The sequence below is a fragment of the Suillus subalutaceus genome (genome assembly GCF_016647625.1).
Source record: "Suillus subalutaceus strain FC151 chromosome Unknown DFJ58scaffold_84, whole genome shotgun sequence".
Classification (NCBI taxonomy): domain Eukaryota; kingdom Fungi; phylum Basidiomycota; class Agaricomycetes; order Boletales; family Suillaceae; genus Suillus; species Suillus subalutaceus.
In genome coordinates this window covers 1-21,846 of record NW_024540333.1, presented here as the reverse complement: position 1 = coordinate 21,846, position 21,846 = coordinate 1, and the positions used below count along the sequence as shown (strand labels likewise).

The 21,846-nt window shown below is 46.2% G+C and overlaps 8 protein-coding genes across 8 annotated transcripts; 4 read left to right on the top strand and 4 right to left on the bottom strand.

The window, feature by feature from the left end:
- Window positions 1-3: 3 nt before the first annotated feature.
- Window positions 4-1,516, bottom strand: DFJ58DRAFT_730116 (adenosine deaminase/editase; the record flags this gene model as incomplete). Its single annotated transcript, XM_041385838.1, has 6 exons — window positions 4-178; window positions 234-308; window positions 365-464; window positions 521-637; window positions 696-1,061; window positions 1,120-1,516. The coding sequence occupies 6 exons, from the start codon at window positions 1,514-1,516 to the stop codon at window positions 4-6; spliced, it is 1,230 nt and encodes a 409-aa protein (XP_041241774.1).
- A 945-nt stretch (window positions 1,517-2,461) lies between these two features.
- DFJ58DRAFT_843145 (uncharacterized protein) lies at window positions 2,462-2,905 on the top strand (the record flags this gene model as incomplete). The annotated part of the gene is made up of 3 exons (XM_041392922.1): window positions 2,462-2,594; window positions 2,658-2,728; window positions 2,780-2,905. The coding sequence occupies 3 exons, from the start codon at window positions 2,462-2,464 to the stop codon at window positions 2,903-2,905; spliced, it is 330 nt and encodes a 109-aa protein (XP_041241773.1).
- Window positions 2,906-3,200: 295 nt separating this feature from the next.
- Window positions 3,201-3,762, bottom strand: DFJ58DRAFT_663270 (uncharacterized protein; the record flags this gene model as incomplete). Its single annotated transcript, XM_041382348.1, has 3 exons — window positions 3,201-3,296; window positions 3,354-3,467; window positions 3,523-3,762. The coding sequence occupies 3 exons, from the start codon at window positions 3,760-3,762 to the stop codon at window positions 3,201-3,203; spliced, it is 450 nt and encodes a 149-aa protein (XP_041241772.1).
- A 6,885-nt stretch (window positions 3,763-10,647) lies between these two features.
- DFJ58DRAFT_480495 (uncharacterized protein) lies at window positions 10,648-11,488 on the bottom strand. Its single transcript, XM_041380589.1, has one exon. It carries the CDS (start codon window positions 11,327-11,329, stop codon window positions 10,718-10,720), a length of 612 nt encoding a protein of 203 aa, XP_041241771.1. The 5' UTR covers window positions 11,330-11,488; the 3' UTR covers window positions 10,648-10,717.
- A 352-nt stretch (window positions 11,489-11,840) lies between these two features.
- DFJ58DRAFT_663330 (putative methyltransferase-domain-containing protein) lies at window positions 11,841-12,895 on the top strand (the record flags this gene model as incomplete). Its single annotated transcript, XM_041382353.1, has 6 exons — window positions 11,841-12,134; window positions 12,184-12,320; window positions 12,369-12,446; window positions 12,496-12,655; window positions 12,710-12,760; window positions 12,821-12,895. The coding sequence occupies 6 exons, from the start codon at window positions 11,841-11,843 to the stop codon at window positions 12,893-12,895; spliced, it is 795 nt and encodes a 264-aa protein (XP_041241770.1).
- A 590-nt stretch (window positions 12,896-13,485) lies between these two features.
- Window positions 13,486-15,427, top strand: DFJ58DRAFT_717172 (electron transfer protein 1; the record flags this gene model as incomplete). Its single annotated transcript, XM_041384336.1, has 6 exons — window positions 13,486-13,653; window positions 13,988-14,092; window positions 14,121-14,284; window positions 14,341-14,831; window positions 14,881-15,068; window positions 15,119-15,427. 6 exons carry the CDS (start codon window positions 13,486-13,488, stop codon window positions 15,425-15,427), a joined length of 1,425 nt encoding a protein of 474 aa, XP_041241769.1.
- Window positions 15,428-15,508: 81 nt separating this feature from the next.
- Window positions 15,509-16,756, bottom strand: DFJ58DRAFT_480395 (nucleophile aminohydrolase). The gene is made up of 6 exons (XM_041380588.1): window positions 16,671-16,756; window positions 16,472-16,618; window positions 16,316-16,419; window positions 16,177-16,265; window positions 15,924-16,124; window positions 15,509-15,871 (listed from the first exon to the last, which is right to left on the bottom strand). The coding sequence occupies exons 1-6, from the start codon at window positions 16,671-16,673 to the stop codon at window positions 15,591-15,593; spliced, it is 825 nt and encodes a 274-aa protein (XP_041241768.1). The 5' UTR covers window positions 16,674-16,756; the 3' UTR covers window positions 15,509-15,590.
- A 4,104-nt stretch (window positions 16,757-20,860) lies between these two features.
- DFJ58DRAFT_480392 (uncharacterized protein) lies at window positions 20,861-21,846 on the top strand. Its single transcript, XM_041380587.1, has 2 exons — window positions 20,861-21,574; window positions 21,624-21,846. Exons 1-2 carry the CDS (start codon window positions 21,037-21,039, stop codon window positions 21,779-21,781), a joined length of 696 nt encoding a protein of 231 aa, XP_041241767.1. The 5' UTR covers window positions 20,861-21,036; the 3' UTR covers window positions 21,782-21,846.

The window sequence follows — 21,846 nt, the reverse complement described above, 5'->3', positions numbered from 1 at the left end:
CGTCTAATCCGTAATGTCAGTACTTTGTTGTCCGTTGTCGCTACTAGAACCGAAGTTCTCCCATCGAGCTCCACTTCGAATCCACCCTGAAAAAGGCCGACCTTCCCCTAACAAACAGGTTTTTGCCATCTGGTACTGGGTCATGCTCTCCTTCGCTTGATAATATGACATTGTTTTACTACATACAAGTTGTGAGTGTTAGGGATTGCCTCCTCGTTGTCCTGGATCCTTACCTTTCAGGCGGCAGGTTCTCAATGTTCCTCGTCTTTCTGTACAGGTGAAACAAGGAGACTTTTGAGAGACTGGGCCTGCCAAAATATTGCATAAGACAGCTTGCAGAGGAAGATGATCAACCAGCGCTTACCAGAAAATCGGCTTGTAGCGATGTTTTGGAGGGACGCCTCGTTTGAGGCCGTTTATCAGTACCTCATGCGGTGACGTAGAGTCCGCGACCCAAGTTAAAGCTGAGGATAAACCAGTTGAGAGAGACAGCGCAAGGTATTCATAAATATATATCTACATTCATTGCATGATCTTTGAACAGGAGAACAATGCTCTTGTGCCGACCTTGAATGGACGAACTCAACCGACGTAAACTGGACCTCTGGCCGAGTCAATTTGTATCCCTCGGGAAGGCCTGTGTAAGATATTTCACGTTTGTGAGTATCACTTTATAATCGAACAAACATATGTACCATGAATTTCTTGCAGACGCCCCCAGAACGCTCGTTCACAATCAGATTTTACGACGTCGTGCAGATCTGGCGGGACTTCGCCAATGATTATCTTTGTCAAGTAGATCGGGTGAAAAAAGGCAGAGCCCAAAGCCCCCTGTATCCCGAGTACGTTCCAGCGTGCTATTTTATCACTGCAAGACAACGACAATGTCTGAGGAGAGTCAGCACGCCCAGGCTTCGTACGGAGAACGCCAAAAAGGGAGTAATTATCTCGCCCCCTGGATGCGACGTTGGGGCCCAGAGGAGGGAACACTGCAGCGTCCTTCAATGCAGCCATTTCCTTATCCTGGAGAGTAGCAAGGAATCGCATAGAAGCGTCTCCGCCTTGCCATCGATCGATTGAAATGAGACACGTGTAACATACAAGGCTAGTGCTTCTCACAGGGAGGTGTTGATATATACATGATCATGCAGACGCCGTCTTTGAGACGATAACGATCATCATCTGCCGTTTTCGATATCCACGCAGAATGCCAGTGCGGTCCATCGGAGGCGGCCCTATCGATCTCTTCGATCAACCATCGAAGGGCACAGCGACGAGCGAGAACTTCTGCATGACTATCGTGCACAGCCTCGCCCTGCAGGGGAAGCTTGTCCTTTGGAAGGCACTTGCATCCCGTGGCTAATCCAATGATCTTTGGCTGAATGATTAAAGGATCAGACGAAGTCAAGGCAATTGCAGCCAGAATCGTGAAAGTTCCAGCTGGTAGCTTGAGATTCAGAGAAGCATATTGCTTCTGCGCAGCATGAACGAGGGTTGCATCCTCATCCGAAACCATGCAGGGATCGCAGCAGTTTCAAATTCCTGCGGCGACGTGACCGAGGACGATCAAAATTAATAGTGTCACCCACTGATGAGATCATTCCTACTTACTAGTACAAGTAAGTACAAATAAGCCGTAAGTTGAACCACCTGGCACCACCACCAGCCGTTAAGATGACAGCCTATGGTAGCCCTCAGCCCCACTGGAATAAACCATTGAGGGATATGACGATCCAAGTTCCACTTAAGGGATGGGCTCAGTTCTAAAATGTCGTTGTCGTTCAGGGTCAGAGTTGGACCCGAACACTGCTAAGTTCTAACCTGCTAAAAGTTAACCAGGACGGCACGCAGGGCCAACACATGAAATCTTAAAACGCATCCATCCATCCGATCTAAACCTCAGCAGGCCTAAGTCCATTATCTATATATTAATCTCAATGCTAGTGATCTGTAATCAATTCATTCCATTTTTGAGTGACAGGCGCAGTAGAGTCGTAAACATACTGCATACTAGTAGTACTGGATATACTCTATGGAAAGGGTCAGAAAAGATTTCAGGAATGTCAAGGATTAAGCCTGCTGAGACATGAATTACGAGGTTTAGAAGCACTGCTGAGGTTCAGGTTGTGTTTTAACACTGTAAGTGTTTGGCGCTGCGCGCCGTAAGGTTTAGGCACGAGCCCCAAACGACGGCATATTAGATCTGAGCATCCCACACCACAGAACGTGGATTCGCTTCTGAATGGCACCGCATCATAACCGACGGGTGCGTTACGGCTTTACGTTGACTTTATATATTGCTTTTGGCGACGAAGATAAAGGATCTAGTGCTCTGCATGGATTGTCATGTAATGGTATATAAGACTATACAACGTTCTCACCAGTTCTCTGATGCGCCCACTCTCATAAAGGCTACATCCCAAAAGTCCCGCAAGGGTTATCCCTCTACAAAAACTTTACCATGTTTCAATCGCTTGCAGTTAATACGAATCCTTTCCAAAGAAAGGAACATGACCATGAACGGAATCGCACATCTGCTCGCCGCAGATTCTGCTTCTTTAGTGGAGACAAAAACGGAGTCGCTGGAGTATACAGTAAGTTTGTCACGTAGGCAATTACCGATGTGCCGAGTTAATGTGCCCGTGACCCTTCTACAGACGCGGCACTTTCCAATCCCAAGACATCTGGACAAGATATGAAGCATGCAAAGCAAGAACTTGATGTCATGGTTAGTCTACGTGTCTTCATTTCCGTTGTTTGTTGTCATATGTTGTCATAGGAAAGGGACAAGGAAACCCACTTACCCTTCATGACTAAAGTGAAACGTGCCCTTGGTATTTGTAGCTCCCCTCATCAGAAGCAAGAATCCAACAGAAGGCCGCAGCGGCGATCGGCACTCGTGTAACTGCGAACATAATGTGTTGCGCTTGGTGATGTTGATGATGTATATTATACATTCCCTTCCAATACATAGACGACACCTCGTAAAAGTTCGTAAGATTCGTGACGTAATATGATACACACATGTTTTTATCTCTTGTACAACTGAACAGGGCTTGAAGGACGCAGAGATGACGATACACCAGGCATCCACGAGTGTAGCTGCAGTATGAATAGATTATCAAGGACTTGAAAGATATATAATAAAGTACGCTGAGAGCTTCTGGCTTCTGGCGGCTACGCACAGGACAGGATATCGCTCAGGCTGTTGTCATCTTGAGACTCCATGTACCCATGCTGGCTTCTTCCATGTGCGATAGCTCGATTCGATCCCATGGTATGGGAATGATGTTGGCCTATGTACATAGTGTATGAGAAACCTCTATATTGAGTAGATGCCATTGAATAATCACCTGAAGGTAATGTGAAACCGCACGCCCAATTCTGCGCGTCAACGATTGAAGGTCAACGAGACCCCCATAGCCATCAACAGGTATCTCGTAATTGAGTGCCGAATATCCAGGCCACTTTGAGATGGACAATTAAGGCTTTAGCCGGAGAACAGACTCATACTGTACTCACCGAGATCTTCACATAGATCTTGCCTCGATGATCAACTCCGAGATCATTGAAGGTGTACGAGTCGTACCCAGCCAATCGAACATTGGCTTGTGCTTCACCAAGGGTGATTCCGCTCCGGAAGGCGCCTTTCCGTTTGAATCTTACTTGAGGGGGGGTGTTTCTGCGGAAGGGGTCCCCAAATGCTGGCGGTCTTCCCATGAAAGATAGTGATGACGACCGATGTGGTCTACCCAGTGCCATGGGTTGCACGAGAGGCGGATAGAGGCCGGGAGTTCCAGCACGGTAGTCCATATCATCATACGCTGGTGAAGGTCAGAGCCTGTTTGAATGCATCCAGATTCCAGACAGTCCAGCACTTACATTGTGGGAGATAATGCGAGCTGTGATTGGGTGTCCGGTATATGCTGCGGTGGTTGGGTGTGCCCGGGTACATCGGGTAGGATGATGAAGGGTAGCGCTTTCACAATTAAACATTAGTAAATGATAACGAACATGGATAAGGATTGTGACACCTCTCCGTACATCATCGGGTCACTGTACGCTGTGCCCAGCCGCTGATCGTGATATGGGTAGCCACCAATAGGGGTGGTCGGTCTGTATCCAAGCGAATGTTTGCGAGGACGGCTGTAGGAGTCGTACTCGTCATAGTCGTCATAGGTGTCGTATGGGGAGTATGCCATGTTTTGTAGCAATAATGAAGGAAACGCTTAGGAAGTAGAAATCTCGGTGAAACAAAATGCGAGAGGCTTTTATGCTGCTAGAGTGGCTTTAAGTAGTATCGTAGGCTTGTGCACCACAACCTCGAGGGTGGTGGGAAGATAGGAACTGTGGTCCGGATTGGAATGGTATAATTCAAACTAGGTTGTGGTCGAACGCACGAAGACCCGGCCGCGGCATCGAAAGTGCACTGTACCTGGCCTCGTGCATGACCGAAAACAGGGCGCCGATAGCCCAGATCACCAGCGAAGATACAAGCTGAGATGAAAATCTGGGGTTGGCTTTGATTCAATTTGCGTGGAGGCACGGTGGAGCCATGATGCTACAGCACTGAAGGCGCCTTCAAGAGCCTTCAAGCTGTCCCCAGACTCCAGCGAGCCTCGAGGTCAACAAATGGACAGTGATGGACAGTTTTGAATCTTTTGATGGTGGCAGATCCTGTACGATGCTATGTGCTTCAATTCCTCAAAGTGAGAGTAGCATTGGCCGGTAGTTAAGCTAGTTCAGCATGGTGTACGCGTGTTCCCTGCTCAAGGTTTAGGCAAGTGTACTCCCTGTGTAGACGACGACTAGCGGGAACGTCTCGGAACGTTCAAGAAAGATTGGAAAATTGGAAATGACGGCTCAGTCCGGCCGGGTCCGGCCGAGTCTACCCAGCTTTCTGGTACAAGTTCAACTTTCGTGACGAGCTGATCTTACAACCGAATCGACGGCGGAATCAACGCGAAAGCAACGGAAGCTACGTGGAAGGTCCACATACAAGATCCATAAATACAGCCAAAACAACAGCCTTGTAACTTTATTGCATGGGACGATAATATCATGATACTATCACCTGATCCGTAATGTACAATCGACGGGTAATGCACAATGCACTCCAGAGCTCATATATTCCATTCGGAACAGCTGGAGAACAAGTATTAGCATATGCTCAATAAGCCTATCAAATCAAAAATTTAAAATCAACTCTGTGGAGCCTTCCTGAGATGAAACATTGTGCAAGTGTACCCAAAATGAGCGATTTTTGGACACTAAATTCATGATCCACCCAGATCCCATGGACTTATCGACATATAAACTTCAACATATATAGAATACGGCATTCTGAATCTACTCCAGGTGTTTCAATGTCAATAGAACAGCACCACGGCGTGCTATTCACGATTTATGAGTGCAGCGTGACAGTCAGGCTAAATCAGGAAATCACACTGTCGGCTTGGTTGAGTCTCCGCCTTGTTGCATTCGACAGAATCGGTGGCTTGCGGAACTCATTCGCTTGGAGGGCTGTCGGACTTTGGATACCAGCGTGTCTTGGCCGAGGCGCCGCGTGTGACATAGCGTGACGAAATTGTGCTTTTCTATTGTGCTTTCGACATCTCAGATCTCAACTTCCGCTACTGCCGCTGTAACAAGCTCACAACAAAACAATGCGCAGAGACCCAAAGTACACACTAAAGTAGATCCGATACGAATATGTGTTGTTGTTGTGATGCTATTCAGCAATAAGTGAAAATTGTACATTTCCCGTCGAATGATAGTATAGACTCGGGCAGATTTGGAACATTCGAATCTGGTCCAGGTCGCCGTATCAAATTGATCAAAAGGATGCTTCAACTTGAACTTAGGCTCTTTGCCTTTTATCTTGACACGGCGCGCGTGGCATAGTCTCCCTGGTAGACCAGTAAAGGATCGTGGCCCCGTTCGTCGTCATGAGGCAGAATGCGAAACAGAAGCCAGCCTTTGGGAGGAATCAGAGCTCTAGAAGGAACGTGAAATGAGACAACACGCTTGGTTTGATTAGAATTCTGGTTGAGTTATGCCGTACAAGGCTGTGTCTTCTATAGGAGCCTGACATCGGAAGAATTAGACATAGGTAAGGAAAGCACGTACCGATCGTCCGAGCATACCTACTGCAGCCTGCGGCCGCTCAATAATGTCGTGAGTACGAGCAATACCAACGTGGTGGTATAGCTACGCAGTGTACACTGCTCTGCAGGTAAGCCAGATAGCCCGGAACCACCCAGACCGTACCACAATTTGGCTTTGTTTTTGTCTGCCTTTGTCTGCTGCTGATCTCTTGTGATCAATTGATTGGCCAAAAAAAGGTTGCCATCATTCCCACCAGTTTTCATTATCTGAGGCGCCTAAACGTGGCACAGCTGAGTGCCCTGAGAGAAGAACAGGCCCGGCACGGCGCGTCCGACGAAGGATGGGTGCAGACGGGCCAGTGGACACCTTAACCGTCAATTGAGATACATGGCGGCATGGTATTGAAGTCCTGAGTGATTAGCACACCACTGCTGACAGTTAGTACCATTCACCAGTCCTTTGAGCGGTGGCGTATGACGCTCCAAGTTGTGTAAGTGGCAGTGGTTTGACAGCATTCCTCCTGCCACTGAAATTCAACGGCAGACAGCATGCCCATTTGTCGCAAGATATCTGTCTGTAGCACTAGTATCAGTCTCGATCCCAGCTGCTTCTCAAACTCACCTTCGGCGCTGCCATCGACAGTCCCTCCAGCACTTCGATGCGCCGTGTCAGACTTGAATCAACTAAATTTAACGGCCGGCCGGCCGGTGTTGTGATGCCTTCGAGTGACCATATTATGAGTTCCTCATCTGCGTCCAGAGTATATTTACATTTTGAATGAACAAAGTGAAGTTGTTCAGAATCCCGGCAGAGGTGTCAGATATTTGCTTTTAGCGTCGCGAGATTATGGCTGCCAGAAAGATTCATGATATCTAGCAGAGAACGTCATCTGGTATACTTCTATAGTTACAGAATGAGTTGACGTAGCTTCCATCATATGCAAGTGCTTAGTCAACGTTAAATGATACTAGCTCAAGCGAGTTCCCACTCTTCCTCATCATCCATCTTGAAGAGTTCTTGCAATGATCCTCATTTTCCAGCAAGGGATTCATCACCCCGAGTCCGTTTACAAGGTCACTGATTTGGAGTTAGGCGTGACGTTGCCTGTCGACGATCCAGGACAGTACCAGTACTCGTTAGGAGAGACTCTGGAGCAGATGATAAATCTCTAACATGAGCTAGATATGAAAGAACCTGCAACAAATTGACTCGAGTTCCCGCTAACATGATCCGCGAAATCTAGAATCGGAATGACGCTCAATCCGCCATTAGTTGGCAGCAGCGTGAAAAACACTTTGCCAAAGAAACTAGATGCAACTTGTGTATCAGTGATGGAGGCGGCGGCATTGGCTTTGCTGACATCGTGGGTAAAGAACTAGGGGGCAACATGCCTGACACTGTCCGAGTACTTCGTATCAGCGGAAGTGGATACACCACGCCACCACTCGTCGGCAACTGCACGGCTGGCGAAGGCAACCATGTATCGCGAGAAGTAACTGTCGCTGATCCAGAAGAAGATTTAGCGCAGTATCGCGGACATCGAAGACTGGATCTTGAATGTACGTTATCAACGTACGCGTAGTAAACCATGATCGTGCGAAAGGAGATGATTTGTCGGTTGTGTTGGGGTTACGATCAAATACTGACCTGGTGTGGTATAGGGAGAGGTTGTTTGGTGGGGTTGATATCAAGAAGTTGTGGACAGTGAGTGAGTTCGCGGCTGCAATACCGCCAGAGATATGGCGCGAAACATGAAAGAGGGTGAGGCATAAAAGTTTAGAGGGATGAAACATATTGTTCCAATCTCAGATATCTGAATCCCTGGAGACTCGGCGTAAGGAGAAACTAGCCTGGACGAGGCTTGTGCAAAAATCCATATGAATTCTTCTTGTCTTACCAAGGTTGAGGACGATCTCGGCAGCAACATTTGTTAACAGACAACTCATCTGGAGCCCAAAACCGTGCTAGGAGACCCATTCCAATGATCAGAACACCTCGGGCGTCCAAAAGAATTGCTGGATTTGACAAGATTGGCAATGCGAAAACTTACCATTTTTGCAAAAATGACTTTAAAACGTCGTTCCGGCTTCGCATATTTGGTAGATAAGGTTTTAATCAGCTGTTAACCTGTTCGAACCAAAACGTCAGGGTGCTGCGCAAAGATCTTATCGATCGGAGATGACGCGTGCGTGTGCACTAAAGACGCGCCATCCCGCTCCCGCTTATCAACCTAGTACACCTCTTCCGTTCTCAGAGGAGACGGAAAAAGTTCAATCCGCGGTAAATTCCAAGGAAGTCAAAGCATCACATAACAATGAGGGATCGATAAATTTATCGTGATCTGTTTCAGGGATGCCTCGAGGCTCTTGGCGGGGGCTGAATGTAGTCATGAAACCACGGCGAGCAGAAGCAGAAAGTTCAGAGCTAATTGTCTCCAACGAGCCTGAGGTAAGCATGCTGATGCTGACTGGTGGCGGCTCCTCCTTTATATCGATGGACGCGCTGCCAAGCGCCAGGAGTTCAGTATGACGTGGACACTAGAACCCAGTGGATGGACCGGGGTTCCGAACTTCCGGAATCCGCAAGGTAGAAGTTTGGGCGCGTTTCCGCGTTTTCGTGAAATAAAACAATGCTTGTCGGATCCTGTCAAAGCCGGGAAGACTGAGTCAAACATAGCTAGTCTCTCGCAGTCAAACATCAAACCTTAAGCTTGAAAAAAGGAAGGCCTGGTACTTGGTCAAAGTATTACGGATAAGACTTGCTCAAGCCTCATTGCACGGATCAAGTTCAACTTGATAGCCTTAGGCTGACACGTGACTTTTGACATTTGCATTAATGCCGACCTAAGTTGAGTTGCAACCGTGACAAGGTCATCATTAATGCATTATGGACTTCACCAATCACAAGTACACGAGTTCCTCGTGTTAGGAGAGGCTGCGCCACTGCAGCTTTCTTCCCTCGGCATATGCCCGGGGACAATATTTAGCAGAACAACAGTTGTTCCCTCTTTATCATGCCCCCGACCGACTCTTGGTCACGGTCGTTCTGCGGCACTCGTTTTTCACACCTTAGAACTACCCAGTGCCCACATACTGTCAACGCCTAGTGTGGCAGTCGTGTCATTTGTGAAATGTTTGACAAACAATTGTCACAGGAGTTTCGCACATAAGCACATGTAAGTATTCGATGAGTTGCCGTAGTCTCCCATCCACCGCAGCATCAAGAATAACCCAGCCGACGAATTTCCAGTAAGCAGTCTTTGTGGCGGTTCAATACTAGTATAAGCTGATATCATAAAGGCTATGATAGCCTATACAGGGCGGTGAACCTCCACCTCTGGACTGTACTAAAGACTGCACACGATAACTCCAGTGGTCTGTCATGGAGGTTTGTATGCATCTCGGCAGTGCCGGTGAGCCCTTCACACGACGACACTTCCTGCGCAGTTGCTATGATTTCTATTAAATTATGCGCCTCGCACATGAGCTTCTAACTGACCATCCAGTTGGGGGATCTGCCGCAGTCTCATTTCAACAGCTGCTCTGTGTACTTGGTATGTACATACTAATGTCTATGGGTATGAGCAGGTGCCAATGGCATGCTTACCATGAGGCTGCTGTTCATCCTGTGGCCTGGTAGTGAACTTTCCTGATTCCCACGATGAGGTTCTTGCAGAAAAATTTGTTCTCTGCAAACGCACCCGTGGGACTCTGGTTGCCATTGATTTCAAGGTTGGACATTGAAGAATCAAAACTGCGCAAGTGGGCACTTTTTATTCCGCGGTGATCTTGTCTTTGTTTTTTGGACTGCTTATTCGTGAACTCTAATATGTTCTTCATTGACTTAAGCTTAAGCTGTAAAGAGTGATTGCTACTGGAGACGTCAGCGAATGGCAGCTTATATTAATGTTGAACAACCGGAAGGTCGAACAAAAGTCATTAAGATTTGACAACGCGCGGGACAAAGCTCACCAGCAACGAAGCCTGAAGCTGAAGTCGGAAGTGGCCGGGAAACTGGCGCGTCAGCGGCGCTACGATATAATTCAGTCTCCTGCGTACACAAACTGTCCAACATTCGATTATTTAGAGTCTGGGAAGCAGCGTACACTTTCCGTTGACTTACCCTTCTCCCTAGATGGACTGTATGTTCCTTAGAATAATGTGACGTGGTATTCTTGGGACATAGAATACAACTATTATGGTTGGTTCAGGGCTCGAGTCCCTACATGAAAAGCACGATGGTCTCGCGCAAGTTATTTTTAGTCTCCTGGTAGGCACACCAATAGAAAGATGATCGTAGTCGTTCCTCCTCAATTACGTGCCAATGCTATAATGTACAGACTTTGGTCAAGACCCACGTTCTTGTGAAAGTAACGTGGAAGAAAGATATAACTGAAAAGCACCACGAACCACCTATTAAATTGAGAGAAAAACTAAATCATGAGATCGTAAAATGGAGTGTCCATGACCATGAATGTATGATGAAGGTGTGAGTATGCTATATGAGTGAGTGCAAGAAATTTGTGGTCTAAACTGCTATCCAACGAAGTAATCAGTCTCTTTGCTTGTCGTTGCAATACCGGTGAAGAACTCGTACCTCCAGGCTCAAGCTATGAGATGCTTTCCAAATCCAATACCTCAAAGATTGTATCCCAATCAAGCGGTTCTGAGGGTGAAAACGCAATCGCTGGAGGTAACTGAGGTGCGGGTGTCGTGGGTTCAGTTGGTGCTATATGTGGGAACTCTGCCGGGGGTAGCGAAAGGACAGGTTTCTCAAGGGGAACGGGGGGTGGCAGTGATGTATTGACAGTAAGTGTGGGTCGCATGGGCGAACTGGGCGAACTGGGAGAATGTGGACAGGAGGGAGGGCGTGGACCTGATGGCCTCCGTCGTTGAGAACGACGTTTATGTCTGCGCGACGACATGTGATCACATGGCGAACTCTGTGTATCATCAATATATGACGATGAGCCGGACGAGGACTCGGAATTAATACTGGACTGATTGGATGAAGTAGAGCCGCCAGAGGTGCGGGAGCATAATGTTGATGCTCTGGACAGGTCAGGCTGTCGACATGTCCATGACCAGCTCCCTTCAATTTCTTCTGTTATTGTTATCCCCGTTTGGAGCCAGCTGCATGGGCGCGGTCCGCGCAACCTAGAGGTTTTCCGCCGAGAGAATACAGGGAGAGGTGCGAGATCGTCTGCATGAGGTGACTGCATCTATGCAAATGTCATGAAAGTGGGGAATGAAGAGGATCGGAATGCTATATAGTTCTATCAAAGGATGTCGTGAGGATCAATAATTGTCTCGGCCAAGCCGAGCGAGCTTTCGCACCATGCTGAGGAAACGCATCTTGCCGAAACAACCCCCAAATTGTCTAATAGTTGCGGCACTGGCGTAACACCGACTTGTGATCAGAGGATTATAATTTATAATCACATATGCCATGGCTTCGTGCGCGCTACGGTGCCAATCACACTGGTTTCGTGTGTGTGGATTGCCAACTTTGGTCTGTTCCCGTGGGTCCGGTCACCAAAGTGGACGGCGAGCTGATGAATGTCGTACTTTGTGGAGTTCAAGGAAGAGCGTTGGTGTCCCCGTGTTACAGCGGTACCTGAAAGAGTGTTTTCCAAAAACAGCGGGACCGCCGGAAATGACTAGAACCGATATAACGTTTGTCAGGAAAGTCCCTGAATATCTAAACCGGTCGTATCATATCAGACAGTCATGATGGTTATAACCCAACCCACACCGCTGCCACCTGATCCAGTCACGGTAGCAAGCTTAAATGAGATTGCTCTAGACGAGGCTCTCGACGTATTAGATCCATTGCGACATCTCAGGACCGATGCCAGCGACTTCGCTCGAGATGACGAAGATACTGTTGTCGTACCTTCGCAGCCGCGATCTATCATCGGTGAGACGATCAGATTGATGTTTCCTGTGGACTCCCCCCTTGTATCGATAACACTCAAGGTTGATGCGTCTCATGGCTGTGGTGGCATCGCTTGGCCAGCTGGTGAGGTAGGTTCTTTTTCTTGGATGCTAGAGCAAGACATTTGATGCAACGCAGGTCCTATCAAATTATATTGCATTTCGAGGCACTGGGTATCTCCAAGGCAAGAAGATTGTTGAAGTCGGGAGTGGAACGGGACTGGTTGGTCTTGTAGCAGGCGCACTCGGTGGTACAGTCTGGATCACCGATCAAGCGTTCGTCCCTTATTGTTTATTTCAGCTGTGAAGCAATAACTCTTCCAGCCCCTTGCTGGGTATCATGCAACAAAATGTCACATTGAATAATTTGCAGTCTTGTGTCTCCGTTCACGAACTCAATTGGTAAGATGATCTTGACTTGTTTAAAAGGCTCACCGTTGACTTCATACAGGGGAGAGACGCCGCCCTCGGACATACCACCTCCTGAACTGATCCTCGCAGCAGATTGTGTTTACTTTGAGCCTGCCTTTCCTCTTTTGGTTCAGACCTTATCCGAGATGGCCGTTGGAGGCAGTACAGAAATTTTGTTTTGTTACAAAAAGAGACGTAAGGTGAGTACCAAATATATGATTTGATGAATTGTCCGTACTAGCACTGTACTGTAGGCAGATAAACGCTTCTTCACAATGTTGAAGAAGAAATTCAGTTGGGAAGAGGTATGCATCTTTTTTTGGTTTATCGAATCTGACAATAGGTTGATAATAAGTGTTCGTAAGGTGGAGGACGACCCAAATCGCGAAATTTATAATCGCGAAGCCATTTCGCTTCTAACTCTTACGAAGCGGCCATGAGGCCTTGAGGAGGCTTGTCAAGTGACTGCTCCAACACTATTCTGGGCTAGAGTAATTTCAATACCCCGTTGCTTCTCAAGAGATGCGGTACAATACAATAAGCGCCCCGAAGGCGTAGACTTCCATAGCAGTGTAGCATCCGTAACTTGGAAGGCGATCGTTCTCGGTAATGATGTCCCGTGTATTTGTTCTATGGTTGAAATGAAATAAAATGTCGTCAACACCTTGTATACGTATGCACCATACAATCGGGTATACAATGAGTGTCCGAAGTACTGTCCGCCTAGGCCCTAAGTTATGATTCTGATGAGGGTGGGATGGTCTTGACCTGGGTGATCAGATCATGTCTCAGTAAACTTCTGGTAATGACGGCGACGCCTGACCTGTAACCCATGGATTCCTTCAATTTCTTCTTTCAGTACTCGTGTTACAAGTCTATGTTGGTTCAAGGTTGAAAGGCCTTTAAAAGCTTCGCTTGCTATTTTGATAGCATAGAAGTCACCACAGCCTCCTGATATATTATAGTATCAGTCAGGCCAATCAATCTGATCCTGGGCTATGCGAATGTGCGCAAAAGAGTCCCACCTGAAATGTCCTGCACGGCTAGCTCAGTTGGCAAAAACTTGTCGGTCAATTTGTCATATATTAGCTTCTCTCCTTCAGATAGGTTGGCTGGCGGAATCAAATGGGGCTTGGTTGAAAACCTCCGGAGGGCTCGCGACGCTGCCAGTCCCCTCCTTAAGGCTAACATGGTGGTGGTGTGGACGGAAGTTACAGTCGGCGAGCATATTGTGGCTGTGCACAAATTAAATTCGATGTGTATTCGATTAATTTGAGTAGGTCAGTACCAATATTGAACATTCGCATTGACCAGTCTAGGCACCGGGCTTGAGGGAACCTTCTATGCAGCTGAGCTTCGTAAACGCTTTGGTGCGTCCAAGAGCACAATCTGGCTTACGAGCTTTGCGTACATTTTCAACTGCTCCGGTCAACTTTTCCAGAAGAACAGTGCCCAAGTCATGCCTTGAAGTCACAAGTTCAGTTCCCTGTAACTCGTGGCTCTACCGGAGGTGTTATTCAGTCGTCGCGCAGCGAAAGCCGGCTGTTCTTCATTCACTCGAGCCTCGATTCTTCTCTGCGAACGCCTTTCATGGTGCCGCACAGACATCACAATTACCTGTGCTTGCCCCACCAGCAGTTGGGCGCTGGCTCTTATTCTCATCAGCAATGGTTTTTTGCGGTGATAGTGGTGGGAGGAGTAACTCGTCTCACCGAATCAGGGCTGAGCATCACGGAATGGAAGCCCATCACGGGCATTGTTCCACCTATGAATGTGGAAGATTGGAGTGTTGAATTTGAGAAGTACAAGGCTACCCCTGAATTTAAACTGTGAGCATCCTTTTCATGCCTTCTCCTTGGATCATCTCGTGAACGCACCACTGCAGTCTCAATCACTCTATTACCCTCGATGAATTCAAGAACATTTTTTACATGGAATGGGGTCACCGCGTACTTGGGCGCCTTATTGGAATTGCATTTGTGGTCCCTCTGGCTTACTTTGGTCTCCGGAAGAAGCTCACTGCCTCGATGCCTATGCAACTGACGGGCATGGCACTGCTCATCGGTTTTCAAGGTTTCCTTGGATGGTACATGGTGAAATCAGGCTTAGAAGACTCCATCATGGACACGCCGGGCGCAGTACCCCGCGTCTCTCAGTACCGCTTGGCAGCTCATCTCGGAACGGCCGTGGTGCTGTACGCAGGGATGCTCGGAACTGGGCTAGCGGTGATCAAAGATTGGAGATACGCCAGAGGTGGCTCGTGGAACGGGTCCAGCACTATGAATTGGCAGAACGTGCTTTTAAATCCTGTTGTGAAGAGGTTTTCTCGATTGTCCAAAGGGTTGAGTGCACTAGTCTTCTTGACTGCATTATCAGGTTCGTTCATTTCGGCTTTCATTTCAGTGTAATTACAGTCTATGTGCAGGCGCGTTTGTTGCTGGGCTGGATGCCGGTCTGCTATACAACGAATTTCCGCTGATGGGTGGCCGACTTGCACCCCCCATGGATGATTTATTCTCGGCCGCCTATGCAAAGAATGCCGATGGATCTGATATCTGGTGGAGAAATATCTTTGAGAATCCCACTACCGTTCAGTTCGATCATCGAGTTCTCGTACGTTTCGTTCTTTCCTATATTGTATTCTTCTAAGTGTTCGATTACAGGCGATGACTACGTATCTCAGCATTTGCATGCTCTTCGCTTACAGTCGACGACCCGCCATCCGTGCGCTGTTGCCACCACATGCTCGCACATCTGTCACGGCAGCCTTTGCCATGGCAAATGTACAGGTTCTTCTGGGTCTTGCAACATTATTATACCTTGTCCCTGTGCCCATTGCAGCTGCTCATCAGGCGGGAAGTATTGCTCTCCTGAGCGCGATGGTGCACTTACTAGTATCATTGCGTAGGCCAGGCTTAGCCGCACAGATGTGGAGGAAAGCTGGAATGCAGGCAAAGAGCTCTAGCCTGTAAGACACATGACCCAACATTTTTGGAGCTACACATCACCACTCATTTATCATTATGTATCTGAACCAAACCACGACTTCTGTATCTCACTGACAGTCGTTGAGTCTTTCGAACCCCAGCTTTTGTGATTGACCAAATAGAAAGGTGGCTGTTATTATATCTTAGTTTATCCTGACATCTGTACATCCTCATCAGCAGTAGGCGCTGGTGCTGCATCAGGTACGGATGCGGGTGCTTCCTCCTTCTCCTTCTCCATACTCTGAAGGTATACTTCTACTTTGTCACCCTCTAAGATGCGGAAGCTGCCTGGCGGCGAAATGGGCTTTTCATGTTGACCCATGGGTCCAATGATGCCTACCGACGTGTTATTCACGTTAAGCTCCTTGTCCTGTTGGAGGGTCTCGCGGAGGGCATGGAGACCATGCCGAATGAGGTCCTCGAGGTTGCCTGCAACAATGTCAATGGCATGAACACGATGTAAGACGGATACAGCACATACAATCTGCGAAACTTTCATAATGCTTCTCCAAGTAGGTTTTTGCGCTCTGACTGCGAGCACCGATCGACATGGCATAATACTCATACGAATTTCCTGATGGCGAGAACTCAAAAAGATGGGGTCCTGATTGATCTTGACCAATGACGAGGAAACCAACTCCATATGGTCTACGACCATACTCCTGCGTGTTCACTTGTGCCTCTACAAGCAACAATATGAGCATCAGCCATACAAGAGCCACTCTAGCACATACTATCGGCGATGGAAGAGACGAGACGATTTACTGGCATAGGTCTGTTGAACATCATACGTTCTCCCATTGCTTGTTGTCGCATAAAGTTGCTGCAGTCAAGTCAGAATGTATGCTATACACCCTAAAACTCAATAAACACCTGAGTACTCGTGCGTCTGAAGTAAGCCCAGCAATGGCGATGCCGACGTGATCATCTATGCGGAACATCTTTTGCTGGTATGAAGCGAGTTCTCCTGTGGAACGCTGTATGGATTCTTTGTGAAGAGTCGTCGTGAAGTAATTAGCATCTACTGACCTTAAGAGCAAGAAGGATCGCATGGGTCTTCGATCGCAGGCCCACTGCCGCCGATCCCTGCTTCACGGCTTCGAGCGCATACTCGACCTGGTGGAGACGACCTTGTGGCGAGAAGACGGTGTTATCAGAGTCGTATGTGTTCCGAAACTAGGGAATCTTTCAACAATAAAATCACGGAGAGCATAGACCTTGCACGTACCATGATGGAGGTAGACGAAATGAACTGATATTGGATGCTTTACGCGGTCGTTTGTACTAGGTGACGCGTTCAAGGTGAAGTGTCGGATATCGGATGTCACGCCCCATAACAGGATTCGCATCGTGGTTAGGGTTTATTTTAATCATAGCAAAACTGCAGTAACACTGATCAAAGAATCCAGATCGATGATGCTAAATCGTAGCTGTGAACTGTTGATGCATAGCATTCGACGCGGCGGCAACATATGTTATGTTATGTTGCGGAGTTGAGCAATAGGAATCCTAACCATCTATATAATTGTCCCCCTTCCTATTCCTCTCCCTCAGTTCGTTCCACTATGACTGAGGGTGAGTTCTGTTCTCTGTTTCTTATCTCACCTAGACACTTATGATCTTATGTAGTCTCTAACTGTGTCTAGGTACACCAATATAGTTCATTCCACTACGACTGAGGTCTCTAACTGTATCTAGTCTTAATATGAACAACACCAGACCTAAACTTCCTAGGGTGACATGTACATACTGTGGGAGTTGTGGATGTATCATATTTCTGAGAGATGAAGCATCCTGCAAGGTGAATTCCTCATTATGGACATGCAGCCTGTTGGAAATAAGAAGAGAAGTATGCGTCCACACAATACAAAACCTGGGGGATTAGCCTCCGGGTAGCCTTTCGCTTTCCTTTTTGAGACTTATTACCTCTTGGCACCTTCGACACTCTGGGCAGTCCTCACCATTGTTGCTATAGCTGATATCACTTCTTTCCACCTCGGACTTCTTGACACCTAATACTTAAAAGCCTCTCTTGTACGCAGATCACCTCAGTGTTGCTTTCATGTTCGCTGAGGTATGCCTGCTCTTGTTGTTACTCGTATTTAGTCTTGCTGACTTGTTACCTAGACTTACCTCGTGTCTAGGTAGATATCAAATTTAGTGTTGCTTTCACGTTCGCTGAGACTTACCTCGTGTCTAGCTTGCATCACAGCCAACCAGCTATCACAGATAAAAAAAGAGTTCAGCTACAAGAACAACAGATTTCATAACTGTTTGGGGGACAACTATGACTGGTCAAGATGAGCCTCCAAGAAACTCTGTTCATATGTGAATGTCCAGGTGTCAGAGTCACAACTGCAGAAAAAAATTGCTGGCAGGTTTGAAACCTGTGCTGTCCAAGGGGGTTCATCAGATTTTGAATCTATTGCACTAACCACTTGGCATGAGTCACACCAAGACCAGATTTCAAATCTGATATTTAATCATAGTACTGTAGAGTTACGACCATAACTTCATCACACGTCCCACCCCCTGATGAATTGAAGCTATTTGAAGTGACGGTCACACAAAGTTTGGGGTCACAAAGCTATTTTGACACATAGTAAAATAAGAAAAAAAATGCTAAAAAATACCCCTTTCTCTTTTTAACTCAATTCTGTGCAGCCTATGAAGTACAATGAGAAAAGTTGTCAAAGCTCTGATAAGAGTGCAAAATATGGGTTGGAGTCAGGGACAAAGCTAATTTGGATAGGTCATACATCACAAGGTCCTATGAAGCTGTGAAGCTAAGGGTGCAAAGTTATGATCATAACTCTACAGTAGTGGCTGTGAGCTGCCAGCCTATTAGGAAATTGACCTGAAAATGACATAGCTTTGTAAAGCTCTGTCTATCATAAAATTTATATAATATCTATCATAATTGCACTTGGCCTGACAAAGCTTTAGATGGGCAGACCACATTGGTGAAAACTGCTGAGACACAATCATGACACATATTGTGAATACCTTCCATCCTCGACAAAATTTCATAAGCCTTAATAAAGTTTTGGATAGGTAGACTACATTGGGGAAAACTGCCAAAGACACAATCATGACACATGTTGCAAACATCTGCCCATCCTTACAATGCCAGACCACTTCAAATAAAACTACTATAGATTGTAGTCAGTAGTTCTTTAGCTTAAACCTTTTGTCTATACTCATTGTATCAGCCCAAATGTCCCTGCTCAATATCATCTCTTTCTATCGTAACAACCTTCATTTGAGTCCTAGTCTCTGCCCTTGTGTTTATTTGTTATAGGGGGTGTGACACACTGTTTGAGTATAGGACAAGGGCATGGCACCATCAGCATTGAGTAAGCAAGTCAAAAGATGGGATCATGAACAGTCTGAGAGCAGGACATGGCCATAGCATCATCAGCATTGGGTGAGTAAGTCAAAAGACAAGATCATGCACAAAAAATAAGGTAACTTAGTGTAGTGAAGCAGCATAAAAATGTACAATACATGCATCTCTGAAGCTTAGAGAAAGATACCCACAATGCCTCAACATCCACTTACCAAGGCTGATCAGAGAATTTGGAGTTTCTGTGCAGAGACAATGCTGGACTAGAATTACTATTTAAAAATTTAAAGATGAGTGCTAATGAGAATACTTACAAGACTTTGATGTGGACAAGTACAAATTTTAAAGTACAAATTGAAGTTGAACATGAAAAATTTTAAACTATGTGACTTACCTAAGTGTCTACTGTGCAACACCGACAATGTCATGCAAGTGGCAGTAGTGGTGACCATTTGGTGGAGAATTGTTGATACACCTATAAGACATGACAGATCTTAATCAGATTGTTGGCTCTCTTGCATTTCCTTATTACTCAATACCAATTTGCTAGGCTTATATCAAGCTTTACCTTTGTATATAATCTTATACAATCTGGTAGATTTTTGATCTGATTTTATTAACTATATCTAAGAATAGCCAGTCAATGCTGATTTCTTGATGCAGTCCCTGACTTTGCCTGTCTGACCATTTTCTTTCTATGTTCACTTAGTTTGGTGGAAAAGATTGGATCCTCATTTATTATAATTTTAATACATTATGCATTATGAGTATCTCAACTGTGTTTCATCATCAGACAAGACATATTGAACTATACAGTTTTGTCTCTATATGGTAGTAGAACATTGCAAACATTAAACTAGGACTTGCACTCTTTGATTATTCTTGGAATTATTTTATTCTAAGCAGTGCTTCTATTTTATCTTATGACAACATATTCATATAAATGGCTGATAAAAGACAATATAGACCTACTAAAAAGGCACAACAGTTCTTATTGAATGTCAAAAGAGAAAAGCAAGCCACAGGCTCATGCACCAAAAGACCTATCCATATTACATCTCTCTCATGTTCAAAGTCAACTATCTTGACAATCTATTTAAGCCTTGCTGTGTGTTGAAACTTGGAGTAAACTGGGTATAGTGCATAATACTGATGTCAAAGCTGTTGCTGTACTCAATAATGTTGATGGTAAGGGGAAAGAATTACTTAATGGCTGGGACACCATCAAAATTTAGATATGTAGCTTATAGTGGATAATATATATGAATATGTGGATCATAGGTTACTCATCATGGGTTTTATACTCTTCATACCCTTGCATACCCTTAGGCTATGGGTATGAGTAAGTGGTGGGTTAGGTAGGAGTGAGCTTGTGGATACCCATTGGTCATCCATACATTGCCTATGTATCACTTTAGCAATTGTCAACCTTCTTTATGATTATGAGGTCCTAGAATTCATATGAATTACCCTCTTCAAGTTGAAAGTAAATCCATAACACCAGACATGGTGATCACCTTAATGCATGTAGATAGTCTGATAGTCAATGTGACAATCTCTGTGCTTATAGAATGTGCATTTACAGAATATAGAGATCATGTCTTCAATAAGATGAACATGGAAATCACTGTCTATTCAGAAGCTGACTTTGCAGTCATTATTTTGATATATGAAGTCATACCCTTTGCATCACATCTCTCTGATTCACCTGCATACAAGATCCTCTTTGCTGGGGATGTCTTGGATTTCTCCATGAAATCATTTATCTCACAAAGATCCACTCTACACCAGTTCAATAAACCATTCATAGTCACTGCTGATTATAACTGGTGTCAGGTGCATTCTTTATTTGGACAAAGAGAGCTAATGGTGCATCCATTGATGTTTGTAACAATAGCCCTCTGCTTATAGTACATAAAACACCTCAGGCAGTACTTCTCGGTGGCAATGAAGGGTCTTTTAGACCTGGTTTCTATGTTATGGGAAACTGAGCTGAAAGACCCTTCATCCGGGAGGATCCGCCGTATGTAAATATAGCTACAATCTAAAAATATCAATTTGCCTCGTTGCCTCCTGCTGTACGCTGTTCCGGTGCAGCACGCTCCTCCTGCGCATCCCGTTGAAATTTAGATACCTCGAATGTACCTTACATGTTGTCCCAGAGCATCCGATTCCACCTCAATGACAATGGTCACTTGCCACTTAGCCATTTTTTTCTCAACTCCTCTGCTCCAGCCGTCAAGATATCATGGCCCCTCGTATGGGTACCCGCGCTGCTCAACCCGGCACGTCATCTGGGCTGGGTACCCACTTTTCCAGCCCACGGAAACTTAGAGACAAGCGGAAAACCCAGGTGCTTGTTGAAGTGCCAGGTCAGAAGGCTAAACATAACCAGTTGCTTGCCAAGATGGCAAGTCTACTCGCCGGTTCAGCAACTCGGAAGCCTGAAGAAACTTCACCTGTCCTGCCAGAGACGGAAACGGATGCTGTGGTTCTCAAGGATGATGCTAACGAGGCTTGGGAAGATGTCCCTGAACCTCATGACAACTGCTCTCCCCAATCTCCTTCACAATCCACACCGAGTCGTCGTACCCAGCCTGATCTTACATCTACTCGCTTATACGACAGCTGGAAAGCACTTATTCCTACTCTAGTCGACATCCAACTAGACTACACTGCACGGACATTAGGCGCGCCTCTCGAACGAACGCCAAAGGTTCTGTCTTTGTGCAGCTCGCACACATGTGCACAAAAACGCACATCTCTTACCTGTCTCTTTTTCGACTGTAAGTATCGGTCGCATTCTTTGACTTAAATCAGCTAATTTCTTTCTAGACTTCATCTCCATTGACGCAATGAGCTGTAGATGCGCAAACTTAGCACAAACACTCGTTTCCCATGGCTTATTCCCTACTGCACCCTCCAGCCCCGAATGGCTATATATCCGTCGAGCTGCTCGCCTTCTATCGCTCTCTTTTTCAGCGCTCATGTGACGCTGTCAATGCACTTGCGTCTGCACTTCACACGCACTACGTCCGACGAGGGTATCGAATAACAA

Excerpts from the sequence above, each read along its gene's own strand:
- DFJ58DRAFT_480392 (XM_041380587.1), top strand. The coding sequence starts at position 21,037 with ATGGCCCCTCGTATGGGTACCCGCGCTGCTCAACCCGGCACGTCATCT. Across the intron at positions 21,575-21,623 it reads TACCTGTCTCTTTTTCGACT|ACTTCATCTCCATTGACGCA; the intron begins GTAAGTATCGGT and ends ATTTCTTTCTAG.
- DFJ58DRAFT_480495 (XM_041380589.1), bottom strand. The coding sequence starts at position 11,329 with ATGCAGTCACCTCATGCAGACGATCTCGCACCTCTCCCTGTATTCTCT.
- DFJ58DRAFT_480395 (XM_041380588.1), bottom strand. Across the intron at positions 16,266-16,315 it reads TCAGACGCACGAGTACTCAG|CAACTTTATGCGACAACAAG; the intron begins GTGTTTATTGAG and ends ACTTGACTGCAG. Across the intron at positions 15,872-15,923 it reads TTATGAAAGTTTCGCAGATT|GCAACCTCGAGGACCTCATT; the intron begins GTATGTGCTGTA and ends ACATTGTTGCAG.